The sequence below is a fragment of the Phyllostomus discolor genome, chromosome 6 (genome assembly GCF_004126475.2).
Source record: "Phyllostomus discolor isolate MPI-MPIP mPhyDis1 chromosome 6, mPhyDis1.pri.v3, whole genome shotgun sequence".
NCBI lineage: Eukaryota > Metazoa > Chordata > Mammalia > Chiroptera > Phyllostomidae > Phyllostomus > Phyllostomus discolor.
The window spans coordinates 155,508,843-155,526,572 of NC_040908.2; the positions used below are offsets into that span (position 1 = coordinate 155,508,843).

The 17,730-nt window shown below is 56.1% G+C and overlaps 1 protein-coding gene across 2 annotated transcripts in view; it reads left to right on the top strand.

Moving 5' to 3' along the window:
* Positions 1-723: 723 nt before the first annotated feature.
* Positions 724-17,730, top strand: part of CREB3L1 (cAMP responsive element binding protein 3 like 1) — a 34,708-nt gene continuing 17,701 nt past the window's right edge. The window contains exon 1 of one of the 2 annotated variants that reach the window (XM_036029317.1): positions 724-1,298. In XM_036029317.1, coding sequence (XP_035885210.1) covers positions 1,197-1,298 — 102 coding nt within the window. In that variant the 5' untranslated portion in view covers positions 724-1,196. The remainder of the gene's footprint in view (positions 1,299-17,730) is intronic. The other variant, XM_028516117.2, reaches the window with a different exon arrangement.

Genomic DNA, 17,730 nt, shown 5'->3' on the forward strand with positions numbered 1-17,730 from the left:
CGTGACCACGGAGCACCTGGCCAGCCAGCATCTTGGTTCATGCAGATTCCAAGGTCGCTGTTCTCCAAACTCTTGCTCCTCAGAACCTTTAGGGGAACCTGAGGATTGAGGAGAAGAGAGGTCCTTGCCTCATCTCTGCTGTTCAACTGGCCTCTTCACACACGGGAAAGGTACATACAGTCCTTGCCCCGAGGGACCTCAGAGTCCAGTTAGGGGCACAGACATGAGAACAAACAGTGACAATAGCATATTAGACTCACGCCAACGGAGATGAGCACAGGATGTCCTGCAACTGTATCATGGTGGTAAACATTCCAGCCTGGGGGTCAAAGAAGGCTTCCTGGAGAAGGAAACATGTGAAAAGTCTCCCCGTTAAGACACCTGTGAAGGGGCCCGAGAGATGGAATTCCCTGCCTTGGATTTGGTTCAGGTTCCAGCACAAGGCTGGAAGAATGGAAATAGCCCAGCTTCCTGCTCGACTTATGGGAGAGTGGTTGGCAAAGCCTTACAAGACGCCGAGGTTCCTGGAACACCATTATTGGCTCCAGGACGATTTTGCTTTAGGCCTCTGTTTTGAGAGGCATCAGAGAACAGAGACTGGCAAAGCCTAGTTTGTCTCTTTAAAAGAGGAGGGGCGACTCCTCAGGCCACTCCCCCGTCTCATTAATATGAAATTATTGTGAATATTGATGTGGGGGCGTGGCACACCGGCCAGCTGGGCTAACCAGTCAGGGGTTCCCGGTCGCACAGAGAGGAAAGTGACAGAAGCCAAGCAGAGAGACGCAGAGAGAGAGGAGCGCCCGTCGGCCACCCAGTCTCGGGGGAGCTCTCAGCTCCCCCGTCCCCGGCTCTCACCCTGTCCGGGGGGCTCCTCGAGCCCTCAGCCCCACTCCCGGGCTCCCCATGGAAGCCAGCTGTGCCCCCGGAGGAGCAGGAGGAAGAGGAGTCGGCTAAATGCCCGCGGTGCGCCCGGGGCCCCTGAGCCCAACCCGTTCCGCGCAGCTACCCTAAGGCCCCCAAGCCCCCTGCGCCCCCTACCCGGGGCCGTGCCGCCTCCACCCGCCCCTCCCCCGGGGCTTAGCCCCGGACCTGCCCCCGCCCGCTAGCCAACGCTCAAGCACAAGCTCTGGGCCGGGCGCGTCGCCGCCCTGGAGTGAGGAAAGCCCAGCTGAAGAGGGTCTCCGGAACCCGCCGCGATGGACGCGGTCTTGGAGCCCTTCCCTGCCGACAGACTGTTCCCGGGATCCAGCTTCCTGGACTTGGGGGATCTGAACGAGTCGGATTTCCTCAACAATGCGGTAAGATGAAGGGTCTGCACGCCCTTTCCACCACTCCTCACCCCTTTTCGCCGCTCGCCTGGCCTCCCCTTACCCCCGCGCCCCGCAAGGACGGGGCTTACACATCTTTGGGCAGAAGCGGAGTAGGGGGCTCGATGCAGGGGCCCCTGGAAGGACACGTGCTTAGAGCTCTGTGATTTGGTGACTAGATCCCTCAACACCTCCCTAGTCCCCAAGCCTGGACCGGAGCCTCTGAGCTTGCGCCGGTGCGCGCCCCTCCTGGGGGTTCCGTCCGTGGATACGTTGGCCTCCGCCATCCGATTCTTGGATAAGAGCTCAAAAGACACCAATCCTGCCCCCGCCCAGGGTTCCAGGATCAGACTGGGCGCGAAGTGGACCCGCAGCTGGTCCTCCGCTGGGAGGCGCACAGGGGAGGGCTCGAAAGGCCAGAGACCCGATACCCCTTGCGGGAACCAGAGCCAGAGGCGGGTTTGAGCCAGACCTGGAAACTTAGGGTGCCACCTCGGCCGCCCCAAAGTCAGGAATGAGATTCGCCCGCGCGGAGGAACCTGACGTTCGGCAGGTTGGAGCAGCACAGGGGGCGAGCGCTCAGAAGGAGGGAGGTCTCTCTCCCCATCTCCGTGTCTCTGTGTCTCTGTCCCTCATGTCTGCTGACTTTCTCTCTCTCTCCGAGATTCCTGCTCCCCTTTTTCTCTTCCCTTCCCACCCTAAGGAAACGTGGCTTCTCTCTCTTCTTCCCTCCCTCCTTCCCTCCCTCCCTCAGGCTCAGCCCAAAGGCCCTGCCGTGGGGGATGGGCATGGCCTCAGTAACAGGAAAAAATATCTGGGTTCAGAAGAGCCTTCCTGGTTAAAATGTGGGTAGCTTGGAGAATCTGGTAGGATACCCCCCTTGCAGTGAACCGAACCTCCAGTCTCTCGTGCGCGTGCACGTGCACGCGCAGCGACACCCCCCTTCCCCCGCCGCCAGCCCCCCCAAATCCAGAGATCATCTCAGGGGTCTCTACTTCCTGGCCTCTACCTGCTGGGACTAAGATAAACTTGGCCAGATAAGAGCCAAGTACACCCAGATTTAAAGGGTTGGGCATCTTGGACTTCCACCTAAACTTTCCCTGGCCGCTAGACTGAAGGTGGGGAAACCAGTCAAGGAGCAGGAACCTAAGTCCGGGAGGCATGGGGTGTGAGGTCTCCCAGACCTCCACTAGGCAGCAGCGCCGGGTCACCCTGCTCTGAGGAAGGGTCCTGGTCCCAGTCAGAGAGAGCACACTTCAGCAGAGAAGCCAAGTGGAGGAGGAGGGAGGACTTGAACTGGTAGTGGGGAGACCTGGGTTCTAGTCCCACCTCTACTTCTGCCTCCCTCTGTGAGCCTGGGCCATGCCACCAGCTCTCCTCCCTGGGCCTCAGTTTCTTGGTCTATAAAATGGGCAAAGGGTGGAGCAAGTCTTGATCTAAGGATCGTGTGGCATAGATCCTAGGAATAAAGTGGTGGGGATCTGGGGTTCCATGCATCCCTCCTAGAGCCTCTGGTCAGAGGGAGGGGGCTTGTGGGAGTTTGTATTCTTGCAGCCCAGGGGCATGGTAGCCCCCCCACCCCGACACCACGACCCCCCACCTCTGAGGCTCCCTCAGAGCTCCCCGCGGCTCTGAGTTGGGCTTTCTTCTGAATGAACTCTGCCGCCTACAGCCTCTTCCTGCTGCTCCATTCAGCCATGCGTCCCCAGCTGCTCATCTGGGCCTCCGTCCAGCGCAGGAAAGGAGGCACGATCAGACAGTGGTATCCAGCCCTGGGACTGGAGAGGGAAAAGCCCTGCTGGAAAAGCTCTTGACCTCAGTCCTAGGCCAGGCCAGGCCAGGCCAGGAGAGGCAGGGAGAAGGAAAGGGTTTCTAAGAGGAGAGAGAAAGAACTCCGGGGCTGGGAATCAGGTTCTAGCTGTGCTCCCACCGGCCCGCTGGGCAGTTCAGACAACTGACTTTCCATCCTCTGGTTTCCTTACCTGAAAATGGAGATATAGAACCTTTCCCATAGTGTTATCGCAGGGACTGAGTGACAAAATGAACGAAAGATTAATGCAGGACAACACCTGGCAGTTAACTTTCCACAGTTAACTTGTTCCAGAGACTAGCTAGGGTGGCAGGAAGAACTATTCTGGGAGGAGTTGTCGTGTGTCCTTAAGCAAGTCGCTTTCTTCTCCGGTGCCTCCATTTAGTGTCCAAGGAGCCTTGCAGCTGCAACCCCGTAGCAACCCCACCCCCGACCCCCTCTTCATTCTGCATGAAGACAGGACAATGATTCCAGGACGAAGGCTGGGCAGGGGTGGAGTCTGCATCCTTCTCAGCACTAGCCTTTTTCAGAACCCAGATAAAGGCCATGAAGCCCCGTGGAAAGTGTGTGTGCTCTGTTGCTCTGGGCAGAAAGCAAACATCAAGGGCCTGGCCTGGGAGCTCAGTCGGTTGGGGCATCGTCCCTTTGCACCAAGGTTTTGGGTTCGATCCCAAGTTAGGGCACATACAAGAAGCACCCGAAGAATGCATCAATAAGTAGAAAAACAAATCGGCATTTCCCTCTCTCTCTAAAAAGAAAAAGGCAAACATCAGAAAGTGTGCTGTGCTCGCCCTGAGCACCGCTGTGCACGCAGCTCACACTCACTCTGACAGGGACAGGGGAACGAGCGGGCAGCGTCGTGTCAGGTGTGCACAGAGGTGGCCAGGTGCTTTATTTTTCTCTCTGGTGAAGACACCTCCAGGCGGTTGCGGCTTTGCCTGTGATTCTCAGAGACACCCCTCAGAAGGGGCCACCCTTCCTGCCAGATGTGGGGGCTTTTCTTCCCCACATCTTCCCGAATTCCTGGTGTGATGACCCTAGAGCCCTCTTCCCTGTACCCTGTGATTCTTCAGCCCCTGGGCGGGTGAGAGAGGGTCCGGGGCTCAGAGGACTGGGATCGTCGACAGGAGAGAGAATAGCATCCAGGCAGAGACACCAATTCCGTGTGCTTCTGGCCTCGTTGCTCTGGCTATGGGGAAGGGATGACTGATTTCTCTAGAGGAGAATGGCTTTGGGTCCCAGAGAAGCCCCAGCTGGGAGGGTGTGGGAAGGAGGAGGAAGAGGAGGAGAAGGAAGAGGAGCTCTTGTTGTCTCAGAGGGGAGCAGCAGGAAGCTTCGAGGATGTTTGCCCAGCACACTCATTTACCTCCCAGCAGGTGGGGAGGCCAGGTGTGGGAGGGACCGGCCCAGAAGGGAGGTATGGGGCTAAGCCTGCTCACTGCTCCCCAGGCCCCCGGCCTGGCTTCTCCAGAGCGGAATGGGAAAGCAGAAAACCTCCACCACCACCCCAGGCACTGGGGGACTTAGGGAGATTAGAGAAGTATGTGCGTTTGGGTGTTCCTGTGTCTGTGTGTGGGCCTTGAACGGCCCTTAAAAGGGGAGGGTGTGTGTGTGTGTGTGTGTGTGTGAGCATGTGCCTACTTGTGTGTTTCTCTTTAAATTCTCACCAATAGGAAAGAGGACCCAAGGGCCAAAGCACTCGGGTCTCAGAGTAGAATCCACTAAACAAGAATGGGGAAAAACTAATGGAGGAGCTCAGGGCTCCTATTCAGGAAGGGAGATCTTCCCAGTACCTGTTCCTCCAAAACACTGAGTTTGCTTCGGGCAGGGGTGTGTGTGTGAGTGTGTGTGTGTGTGTGTGTGTGTGCACACACGTGCCCCTACTAAGAACTGAGCTCCCTGAGGGCAAGGCCTTCTCCGTCTTGTTCACTGTTGTATCCCCAGTGCTTGGCACAGAGTAGGCCTCCACCAGCCACTGCTGAGTGAATGAAGGGGAGCCCAGGCCAGACCCCACGTTTTGTAGGGGGAGGGAAAATGGGTGACTACGCTCACCTACTCCCAGCCCTCAGAGTCCTGCAGCCTGCGCTGTCTCTGAGATCCAGGAAGGCTCCTGTGTGTGGCGCAGACACCGCAGCTGCGGGTCCAGGACAGTCTAGCACCGACTGAGCCACAGCAGATTGCGGCTTGTGGCTGGGGCCTCAGCCTTGAGCTGAGGCTGAGTTCCGGGGCTTCCTGCTTCCCCAGTTTCTCCTCGTTCAGGTTGCTCTGGGATTCTCGGATCCATGATCACCAGCTCAAAACTAAGCTTTTTCTGGCCCTACCTCAGGGCCTTAGCACAGGCTGCTTCTGACACCTAGAACGCTTTCCCTTCGGTTCTCCCCAGGGCATCTTCCTCAGTTCAAATGTCCCCTCTTTAGGAAAGGTTCCCCAACGGCCCGAGGTGGGACCCCCCCCTTGGCGTTGTCCACTTTGGTCCTCTGATTTCTTCATAGCCCTGTCCTCAGTTTGCATTCTTTCATTGGCTTGCGGTCCATTTCCTCTGTGCAAAGGCAAGTTCCCTGAGCACGGAGACCACGTCGGTGTTGTCCGTTGCCCTGACCCTAGCACAGCGCCGTGGCACACAGTTGGTGCTCCATGGGGTACAATCCCACCATAAGACAACTGGCTGAGTCCACGGTTTTCAATCACGTAAAATGTGGAGTTGTGGTGTTATAGGACCCTGGAAAAACAGTAGATTTCAGTGGGCCTGTATTATCACAAAAAGCACCGAAGTAAGGATTGTGAAACTACTTACTATAAGCCACAGGCCAGGCCGAGGAAGTTCCAAAGGAGCAGTCGCTCCTTTATCAACCCTGCAGATAAGAGTTTTGCTCACCTTTATTTGAGATGGGCCCCAGGCCGAGGACAGAAGCTAAGGTTCAGCCCGCTTTGTAGTGGGCTTTGCTCTATTTCAAGGATTTACTGAACTTCAGACTGGCGCAATCCCAGTAAGAGAAGGGGGAGAGCATTTTTTAAAAGACAGGCCTATGTATTCAAGAAGTACACTGATAATTCCTCAGGGACCCTAGGGTGCTCAGGGTCCTAGCCTGGCCAGCCCTGAGGGAGAGGGAGACGCTGGATCCCGGGAGGATGCTGTGTGTACCCAGATCTTCTATGAGGTCCCTCTGGCTTCCCTGGACCCGCTGGGGATTTGCTTGGTTATTCTTCAATAGACATCCTGACCTTTAACAACTGGGCACCTGAAGGAGCGAAGGAGAGCCTGTGCTGGTAACGATGCATAGTGACGTCCAGCCACTCAGAGCTAAAGAGAGAAAGCACCAGTACTAGGGGTGCCATGATGGAGCAGAGCATGCTGGGAGCCTGAGGAGGGGCCCCCAGGTGAGCTGGAGGTCACAGAGAGTCTCTCAGAGGAAGTAACTCCCACACTCCCCCCACCCAATGGCCCCATCCCTCTCAGCAAAGCAGTTACTAGAAGGCACTTTGGCAGGGTGAACTGGGGCTGTGTCCCTTTCACGGGGCATTGTTGTCCCTGTGCAGATGAAAAACTAAGAATTAGAGAAGAGGGCACGTCTTAACTCCGTTCTCGGGGCTGGGATCCCAAGGAGTCAAGGAGGGGAGAGAACCATCTGCTCTCTCGCTCTTGTACTGGTTTGAACTTTGCTCTCTAGAGCAAGGAAGTTTGGGATATCAGATACCAGGGATATCAGAGGGGCCCCACCCTCATCTGCACCTCCTTCCATCCTTCTGGGCACCCTGGAAGCCTGGAGCTGTAGCAGCGGAGCCAGCAGGTGGCCTGGCCTGTAGAGGAGAGGCCCCACATCCCATCCTGGGCCCTTCGCTCATCCCCATTCTGGGACGCTGCTCCCCAGCCTGCCTGGCAACTCGGACCTCTGCTCTCTGCAGCTCCCAGGACTCCCTGGGAGGGTCTGCTTTTGTCTGGCCTACTGTGCCAGGAGAAGGGAGGAGGAAGGACACCCCCTGCTCCTAATGTGTCTTCCCTCTCTGCCCTGTGTGCCTCCTGCAAGTCTCGGTACTGCGGCCCTCCCAGAGCACCCCTCTCCGGGACCTGGCTTGCCCCTGAACCTCCCTCAAGAAACCAGCTCCAGATGCTGGAGAACAGGCTGTTCTTCTGGAAGTCTCTCCGCTCCAGGGGGCAGGATGGAGGAGGAAGATTTGGGTGGAGTGAAGTCAAGACCATGAGCATTGCTCTGGCTGGAACACTGTGTAACCCCTTGGACAAACTAGGGGAAGCCAGAGAGAGAGGCAGGACCCTTGACCAGGAATGGGAAGAAGTAGAAGTAGGGGCATCTGGTTCAGGAGAAGCTGGGAGAGGCAAGATATGGCCCAGAACTCTGGTCATCAGAGAAAATATCCTAAAAGTATTGATTTCCTTGGACTGTCAAAGATCCCGATCCCCATAACCTGAACACACTGTGTCGTTAACAAGACCCACTTGACACAGGGCGGTAATGGGCGTCCCTGCTACGGGGTCAGTGTGCCTCCCCTCCAACCCTCCTGGGACAGAGCCCTCGTCGCCGCTTCCTTGGCCCTTGGCTCTTGGCCCAGGAGCCACTTCACCCACCACAGAGAGGCTGGGACATCTGGGCTGGGCCCTGTGGGCCGACATAACAGCTGGACAGCAGCAGCTGTCCGCCTCATCCCCTTCCAAAAGAATAACAAAAATGAAAGCAGCAGTGGAGGGAGGCAGGCTCTGCGGGCGCTTGAGGAGAGCCGGGAGGCCGTTTCACAGCAGCAGGCGAGGGGACTTGCTTTGGAGGCGGACAGGCCCGAGCCTTTGCCCACGTGTGCCCCTCCCCTGGAATGTCCTCACCTCCTCACCTCGTTTCCTTAATCTGCAGTGTGACCTTGGCCCTTGGCTTCCTCATTGCTGAACCAGACTGAGAGTTCTTTGAGGGCAGGGAGCATCAGGCAGTTGGTTTGTATCTATTGCCTAGGTACAGCTACCGGGACTGAGTGCTCGGGAAATGCTTATTTACTGGATGAATGGATGGATGGACCGATGGAGGGACACGTGGAGGAGCGGAAGGAAGGCATGGCAGGGGTAATGGGTGGATGAATGGGTGGGTCGGTGGATAAGGGAAGGAAGGACACTTCCACACTTCCAACTTTGATGGGACTTTTTAAAAAATGGATGGTATTTATTTAGTCAAAGAGTAAATCTTAACCAAAGCCGCACATCTACGTTTCACTTTACCATGATGGCTCTTTCTGTTATGAAACAGATTGTGCACGTGAAAGAATATATGTACACATACACACATGTACACATGCATGCATATGAATTATAAAGTATAATAAAATGGATACCTGGGTCAAAACTACCCAGCTGAAGAAACAGGCTCAGTTCCAAATACCTTGGCCCCTCTGACTGCATGAATCTGGGGAAGAGGTGAGCTGTGAACTCTGAATCCAGCCCACTGCGGGCAGATTCTGATCAGGAATATCCCAAGACCCGGTGCTGACTCCCTGACCCAGCCTGACCAGACGGCTGGCCCACAGGTCAGAGGGCAGATAGCTCAACAAGCACTAGGAGCCGAACGGTACCTACATGGGTGGTGCGGCCATTCATGGTCACCTTGAGCTGCTCAGACCTGGGAGCGAATTCTCGCCCCACCGTTTGTCATCTGCATGAGCTTGGCAGGTGCCTGCACCTCTCCCAGTTTCCCCTCCCCATTCATAAAGCAGGGATGACCGTGGAACACAGGTTTCTCGTGAGGATTCAGTTAAATAAGTGTTGTAGAAAAGCCTAGCACAGTGCCTGCCATGTACTAAATCCTCTATGAACAATAGTTGTTGCTTCTACTTTTCTGATTATTGTTGTCACCGCCTGAAAGGAAGGCCCCCAGCACCGGGCAGCCCTTGGAGGAATGTCCCACCTTCTCCATCCCAATGCTGAGCCCTGCTATGGGGATCTTATATTATTTGATTTGATTTTTTTACAAGATTTCATTTATTTATTTATTTATTTATTTATTTATTTATTTAACTATTGTAGGAAGATTGTTTTTCTTTTTTTTAAGATTTTGTTTATTTATTTTTTAGAGAGGGAAGGGAGGGAGAAAGAGAGAGAGAGAGAGAGAAACATCAATGTGCAGTTGCTGGGGGCCGTGGCCTGCAACACAGGCATGTGCCCTGACTGGGAATTGAACCCGCGATGCTTTGGTTCGCAGCCCATGCTCAATCCACTGAGCTACACCAGTCAGGGCTCATATATTTATTTTTAAAACAAGGAAGGGAGGGAGAAAGAAAGGGAGAGAAATACCAAGTGAGAGAGAAACATTGATCAGTTGCCTCTCATATGTTCCCCTACTAGGGACAGAACCTGCAACCCAGGCATGCGCCCTGACCAGAAATCGAACCAGCAACCTTTTGCTTTGTGGGACGGTGCCCAACCCACTGAGCTACACTGGTTGGGGCTGGGCCCTGGCCATAGGATTCTGTTTTTTTATGTGCTGATCTCTCTGGAGCAGGGAAAGAAGCCAGGCTCCTTCTCAGGGCTCTGTGTTTGGGGGCATCAGGAGAGGGGTGGCTAGGGATGAGCAGAACCAGGGCCCCAGTGAGGACCCAGTGCATGGAGTGGAGGGCCCATATTTTGTATCTAATACTGTGCTTAGGATGGGGCAGCAAGAAACTGACCATTCCTTCAACAACTAGTGTCACTGTGTGTGCTTAAAAGCACAAACTCTGCAGTCAGAGCTTGGTTTCAAATCCTGGCTCAACCTCTTGCTAAATGAATGAATTTGAGTACACTAACTAACTTCTCTGTGCCTCAGTTTTCTCAACTATTACAGGGGGGTACTAGTACCCACCCTGTATTCTAAAACTAATGAGATCGATACTGCAGGGGAGGAGCTAAAAGAGCTCTTGGGATAGAAATATTAGCTGTTATTATCATTACTATTAAGCAGACTGTATGATATAGACCCTGTGTGAGGCCCTGCAGAGAGTTTAAGGATGAGCTTCCTCCAAGGTTCTACCCTCAAGGAGGTTAAAGCTTAAGGGGAGAGATGGGTCCCCGTGTGCATAATTAAAGTTCAAGACATGATATTAGCCAGTGACCTAAGAGTCTATGAGTGCTATGGTGGTACAAAAGTGACAGGACTCTTCTGGCTGGGTGATCAAGGAAGGCTTCCTGGAGGAAGTGGCATTTGACTTCGGCTTTAAAGGTTGACAGGAGTTAAAATGAGGAGATAAAATGCAAAGGTATTTCAGGCACAAGCAAAGGTTCTTGCTCAATAGAGCTCACAGCTGATTTGGGGAGCTGGCAGTGGTCATCCGGGTAGCCTGGAGGGAATACAAAGACCAGTGGCTCCAGCCATAGTGGTGAGTAGAATGCAATGCTTAGGAGCTGAGAGATTTATTATCAGGCAGGAGGGAGCCAGTGATAGTTCTGAGCTGGACACAGTGGAAGTCCCAGCAACTCTGAACTTCCTCAGTGCTGGGGGATCTAGAGTCCATTAGCGGGTTGTCAGCTGTCAGCCCGTCCGGATGATATGGGACCCTCCCGCAAGGAGGGAGACAGAACTGTGGGCCCTTCCTGAGCCCGGAGCAACTCGAGGCAGCAGCTGACCCCCAGGTCCCTTCTCACCGCTTCCATCCACCCTCTGCCCTGATGCGACTCTCACACTGGACTGGGAGTACCAGTTCCCTACTGGCTCTTCCATCCCCAGCGCTCGGGCCAGGCTGACCTGGGGAGGTCCAAGGAAACCCCACCCTTGCAGAAGGACAGACTGTCCCTTTTCACACTGAGAGCCCTAGCCTAAACCATAGCTTTCCTCCTAGTCTACTCCTGGGACATTAACGGGGTTCCCCCACCCCTCCTACAGTTCAGGAACCCCCCCCCCCCCCCCCCCCCCCCCCGCTTTATCAGGCAAAGCATGTTCTATTGGTCCCAGGGGAATAGAAGGCTCTGAGCCCTCCTGAGCCCCGCCCAGCCCAGCCTGGCACCTCGCCTCCTTGGCCCTCCCCCCCATCAGCTGGGACAAGATGCCCAGAGTCCCTTCCATCAACCTCCCAGAGAGGAAGCCCAGCCCTGCCCTCTGCCGCCCCAAAGCCTTCACCCCTTTCTCTCCCAGGGCTGCAAATCGGTTCCACATTCGGGGTCTGGCATGCGCTATCTGCTCAGAACTCGCCCCTCCCAGTGAGCTCTCATGTCCCCCCCCCCCCAGCCCCACCCCACACGGTCAGCCTGTGGGGTCTGCAAGAGGAGAAGGGCTCCTGCCTTCAGTGACCCCTTCAGCCGTCTGAGAGAAAGCTGGACTGTAGCAACCTACCAGAGGGACAGTGGACGCGAGGCCCTCCCAGGGAGAGATGAAAGGGAAAGGGTAGAAAGAGGAAGGGGGCGGGGCGAAGGCAGAGCCTGAGCGAGCATATGAGGGGATGAGGGGCTGGGGGTGGTGAGGGAAGGAGCGAGGTAGTTCCCAGCTCAGCACATTCCTGAGACATCTGGACGTGCTGGAAGGGCCCCAGCTGGCCCGCATGGCTGTGGCTCCAGCCTCTCTGCTCTGTGATGTCAGGACCCAGCATCCCCCCCTCCTCTCAGAGTCCCACTGGCCTGGAGTCCACCTTGGAGCTGAACCCTGGGGTCTCCTCTCCAGATCCCCCACCCTCAGTGAGCGAGAAAGAGGCCCCTGGGGCAGTAGAAGAAAAGCCTTCCCCAGGGGAGGGCCTGGACTGATGGTAGGAGGCAGACCCAGAGGATCCAGAGGTTTTGCCCGTGCAACTGACTCAAGGAGGTTCCTCCTTTGGGCTGATGCCAGCCTCCTCCCTTCTTCTTGGAAGGGGGATGGAGACAGAGGCAAGATTCTGGAAACGGCTGCTCACCTGGAGCTGGGCGATCCTGGACACGCCCACTCCTTCCCTCAGCTCTCAGTTTCCCTCTGCAGTAATAACGGCTACATTTAATGAGAGGCTTCTACGTGGCCTGCATTGTATAAAGCTCTTTCCAGATGGTATTTCATCCTCACAGCAACCTGGCGAGGTAGATATATAATTCCCCCTATTTTACAGCTGACAGTGAGGCTCAGAGAGTTTGAGCCACTTGCGCAAGGCTACGGCGTAGGTAGCAGAGCCAGGATCAGGACCGGGTCTGTCTGCTTCCCTTGCTCGTAACCACTGAGCTGCGTTGCCTCTGCAAATAAGAGATGGAACTAATGATGCCAGACTTTCTTTCAGCTCTAAACTTGTAATGATTTATTTTGGCTATAGTGGGGCTCTTCAAGAAGGGCAGGGGAGGCATTAGTCACACGCTGGGTGGGGGAACGAGGGCATCTGGCTGTGAAGCCTCAGATGGGTCAGGAATCTTTGGAGGTCCCCTCCCTCGGAGCCCCAGAGAGGTCCAGACCCCAGGAGCTGAAGCCGCAGCCTGATCCCCAGCCGAGCCCAGGGGTCCCACACCTTTCCCGAAGGAAGGGAGTAAATAAGGAGAGAGAATGCAGCTTCTTCCAAAAATAAAACCCGAGGACAAGTCAGACAGGCCAGGACGCTGAGGAAGCCAAAGGCTGGATGCTGAGTGCATTGAGGAGAGGGAAGAGGCCAAGGGAATTCCAGCCAGAGCTGGGTGGCAGGTTCCAGCAGAGGCAGGCCTTCCAGCTGGCCAGGGGCCGGGAGAGCAGCTCAGCCGGTTGGCCACTGGACTGCTTATACCGTTTGGCCTTGCCCAGGCTTGGGGCAGCTCCTCCAGGGCTGAGGAGGGGGCTGTGGTTCCCAGGTACCTGGTCCGACTGGGGCTTAAGAACAAAAAGGCTTTGAGGAGGAACAACCCAACAGAGAGGAGCTGAGGGAAGAAGCCCAGGCGCATGGAAACTCTGCTGGAGCAGGAGTAAGCTGGCATCAGAGCGGAATTCAAGGCAGTCATTCCTGGAGGCTCAGCTGCAAAAAAAAAAAAAAAAAGGGAAAGAAAGAAAAGAAAAGAAAGGCTTCAGTCCTTTCGCTCACTGGCACGTTCCTTCATTCACCCACTGACTCGATCAGTCACTCAGCAAACATCTAAGCATCTACCACTCGCTGGAACCAATGCTAGGTTTTGGAGATACAGATGAGAATTGGACACAGCAAGACAGAGAGGCAACCTGGCTGGCTGGTTTCAAGCTACGCTCAGGAACTGCGAAACTATCCTGAGGGCAGCAGGCAGTCAACAATGGATGTTGAGCAGGGGGCACCTACAGTCATATTTGTGTTGAAGATCCCTCTTGATTGCAAGGGGCAGAATGCTCTTAAGAAAGATCAGAAAGAATGCTACCTTCGTAAATGGGGTAGTCACAACACTTAGTGAGAAAGCCTTTGACAAGCAGAAATTGAGCTTTGTTCATCTCCGTGCCCACAGGGCTAGGCACACAGTAGCACTCAGTCAGTGCTGAGCAAATGCGTAAGTGACAAATAAATAGATGTGATTAGATGCCCTGATTCTTTAGCAGCCCCCAGTGCCAGCCCTGGCACTTCGCTCCAGTGTCCTGAGCTGTCCCACAGGGATCCTCTGGCCACCGCCTACAGACCGACATCTCCAGCAGCCAGACCGTGGGCTGCTGTGCCCTTAGTGGTGCCAGTCACAGCTAATCCCAGCCCTGGGCGGCAGCACTCACTGCCATCGCTTCCTCCTGCCCAGACAGTACCTGGCACCCACCCCGGGGTTGGGCCACAGCACATAGGCTGCCTGGTCAGAAGGTGCCAAGGTCTGGCCAGGAATCTGCAGGCCAGAGCTCCTCTTTCCCGAGGGACCCATGTCCTGGCCAAAGAAGGGTTACCAGTGTCAGGAGGGAAACTGGAGGAGCAGAGCTGCAGAGCTGGGGGCTAGAGAGAATGCACACCCTCCCCAGGACCCTGCTCTGCACAGAAGCAGCCTCTGGTGAGTGCCAGCCTGCCCTTCCCTCTGTCCCTTCGTTTCTCCAGCACACATGCAAAGAAAACCTCACCCCATAGAGCCCCCTTCTCGAGTTCCAGCCCTCAATATCCCAACCCCACACGAGCCTGGGACTCCCAGCTCTCCCCTGTGGGGGTCACATGACTCAGTCATCTCAGGCACGTGGCCTGGCGCAGTCAGCATTTAGTTCTGTGGTTGTGTGAGATTTTGCTTGTGTTCATGTGAGGGTGTGCATGACTACATCTGTGACCTTGGGGTGACTGCCCATGTGTGCACATATGGGAGTCTGTCTGATCACATCGGGGGAGTGTGCCCGAGCTAGGTCTGTCAGTGCCTGCCCGTGTCAGCCAACGTGAGCCCACGAGCACATGTGCAGTAACCGTGTGCCAGGCTGCATACGGAACTGTCTGAACGTGTCTGTGGGGGTAGATCTTCCACTGGGTAGTGTTTCCCTGTGTAAATAGGAACCTCACAGCCCGTGTCTGTTTAGCATGTGTATAGGAGTGTGTGTGTGCCCAAGCACACTCCTTATTTCTGCTTATTTGGACTTTGGGGCTCTGTGGTAGCTAGTTCAGCAGGGGGAAAATATGAAACCTCAGCAGCCGCCTTCCCTGGGCCTGTGGGGAATGGGGGAATGAGTGAGGTTGGAGGTTGGAACAGTGTGCTCCCCTTAACCCCCATGCCCTGCCAGGAAGACTCGGGGAGGGGCTAGCTCCTGGGACCGGGAGAACTGGCTCCATTCCTTACCAGTCCCCAGAGAGGCCAGGGCAGAGAAAAAAAGCCCACTTTCTGAGGATTAGCTTACCTGCCACCCCATGTCCCAGCCACCCCTGCTGGGACACAGATTTTAACTGATGGGGACCTTCGGCCTGGAGAGGAAACACGTCCTGCCCTTGGGGGTTCCTGAGTCCAAGTCCAAGGCCTTTTCCCCTTCACAGGACAGTCTTCAAGTCTAGCTCTGAGAAGGCAACCCCCAATGCCTGATGGCCATGCTTAAGGACAGGGAGGGCCTGTGTGACAGCTGGGTATCCAGGGTACCCACCTCCCCTCTGCTAAGCCCCTCTTTGCTCTCTCTTGACCCTGCGCCACACACATACACACTCTGGGCACAGCAGTGACTCATTCTGATGGCCCTTCAACTTGAAATGGGGGCAATTTTCTAGTGACCACGAGGCAAGTAACTGTCCAGGAATGTATGGGTCAGTGTGTGCATGGGGGGGACGGTGAGGAGCGGAGGCCCAGCCTGTGGGGAAAGGGAAGGGGAGAAATGTAAGACGACTCTCCTCCCATCTCTCCCCAGAGCTCAGTCTCAGAAGGAATGTCTGGGCTCGGGACTCCCCCCGCTCCTCATCCCACAGCTCAGCCTGGACCCACTCCGGTCTCCTCCCTCTCTTTCCCCAAGCACAGACTGAATCAGCCTGGGTCAGGGAGGGGGCAGAAACCAGCGATGGTGGTGCATGCGTCCAAGGGCATGAGGGGAACGGGATGCTCTTGGGTTGCCTCAGGTGCTCAGGAGGAGACCCTTCACTCACACCCCCAGAGCTTTTCCTTCTCTCTGCATTGACCCAAAGGAGGAATGAGGGGAGGGCGTTGAGAGGAGCTTTAGGCGGTCCTGCAGCTGACCCAGGAATGTCCCCCCTTCCCCTCGGGGGCCGAGGGACCGAGACAGAGACCTAGATACCCCGTCCATGCGGTCCCTGCGCCCGTGGTAGGATTATTCGAAGAGGGGCGGAAGGGACTGAGCTGGAAAAGTTGCAAAGGGTCTTAAGAATTGGGGCCCGACCTCCGCTTGGAGCCAGAACGTCCGAGGAGTCTCTCCCTCTCCATTTCCCCTGCCTGCGGTGCGGCGTCAAAACCGTGCTACTGAGATGAGTCTCAGGACACCGTGGGATCGCCAAGCCCACCTGGAGGCTCTAAGGGGTAGTTTCTGCCTCCGCCGCAGGTGCAGGAAGGGACACGAGGGGCGACCCACTATGCCCTGCCCTTCGCGTACACCCTCGGTCGGCGAGGCCGGGACCCTCCTCCGCGCGAGCCCTGCCAGCCTCCAGCCCCCTTCCGCCGCAGCTGCTGCAGCTGCGGGCTTCTCGCAGCCTCCTCCCATTGGCCAGGAGCTTCACGGATTTCACCAATGAGCAGGCTGGGTTCCCGCGCGGGCGGGCCCCAAGCACGCGGTGTTACCCTCCTATGAGCAGCGCCGGGCGGGCAGGATCCGCGTCCTCCTGTAAATTTAAAGGGCCGGCTTCCAAAACCATCTTGGGGCGTGAAGAGGCTGCCACCAAAGGGAGGGGTCCGCGCAGGAGAGCCCGGTCTGCTTCTCCAAGAGAGAGGATCCGGCGCTGGCTGCGCGTGGCAGCCGAGAAAGAGCTTGTGTTGGCACGACTGTAGGAAAAAGTCTTTAACGAGGAGGGAAACGAATCATAATACAGTGTTTCCTTCTCTGGCTTCCCACCTCCTGTTGCCTGGAAAGGCACCTCCGTAGGACGCTCACCCCTGGTTAGAACTCTACCCCCCTAAGAGCGATGACCCACGACCCCCTGCCATTTATAGATTCCTGCCCTCCGCCCCCAATAATTTCCATCGGATAGTCTGAAACCTAAATTTTATGTGTGTAAACTGGAGGCACAGCTGGGTGTGGCCCAGGGAGGGAGGGGTGGCGGTGTGGGACGCGAGGAGCTGCTGGAGCTGAGATCTCCAGAGTGGGATTCCAGGATTGCGGGGAGGGTGGGGACCCAGAGAAAGAAGTGAGGAGACAACAAGAAGATGTCCCACATCCTGTGGGCCCCAGAAGTACGAAGAACCCCTCCCTCAACATTGCTATTTCACTGTGTGACCCTGGGGAGGTGGCTTTCCCTCTCTGGGTCTCAGTTTCCGCATTAGCAAATGCAGGAGGAGGGTGTGGACCAGGAGCTTTCTCAGGTCCCTTCTGCCTCCGACGTGATGACATAAACCAACCATAACTGAGCTCCAGGCACCAGATAGAAGGGGGGCTACAAAGTTCTCTAAAGGAAGCCCCTCTGGCATGCTCCCATGAGCGGAGGGGGGGGCGGGCTGGGGGTGATGGGACATGCCCATTTTTGCCACCAGAGGGGTGTCCAGCATACAAGGAAACCCGGAGGAACGACTGGATTTTCTGAGTGTGCTCCGCCCCCACCCTGCCTGCCCCTTGGCCGCCCTCCCCTTCTACTTGGCTCCCACTCTCTGGAAGCTCCATCCTGCTGTGGCCTTGGCTGCTGATTCCAGCAGGTGAGGTGGGGGCTTGCTCACACAAGGGGGACATCTGACCTCCCTCAGCAGGTTCCAATGGGCACCCCAAAAGGGGTCTCTGAAAAGGACCTGGCTCATCTGCCTGGAGCCAAGGCCTTCAGGGACCCCAGCCCAGACTAGAGGAAGCATCTTTCCTCTCCCAGGCCTCACGGACAGGCTTGGCAAACCCTTATCGCCTGAGAAGCAGCTGCTGGAGAAATACCTTAGTGGCTGACTCACTGCGCTGTCCTCTCTTTGTAACCCCTTCCCAGTGGGCCCCACACCAGGCCTCACTGAGAGAGAGAGAGAGAGAGGGAAAGGGAAAGAGAATGGGCAAAGCGACCCCAGCTGGTCTGGCCCAGCTTCTACAGAGCATGTGGCTAGCACAGTCCTGCCTGTCCCTGGCTGGATGGTGGGGGAAGGTTGTACCCTGTAAACGGCCTTCATCTGAGATCACAGGTATTCTTAGAGCCTTGTTGAACCAAGGTCTC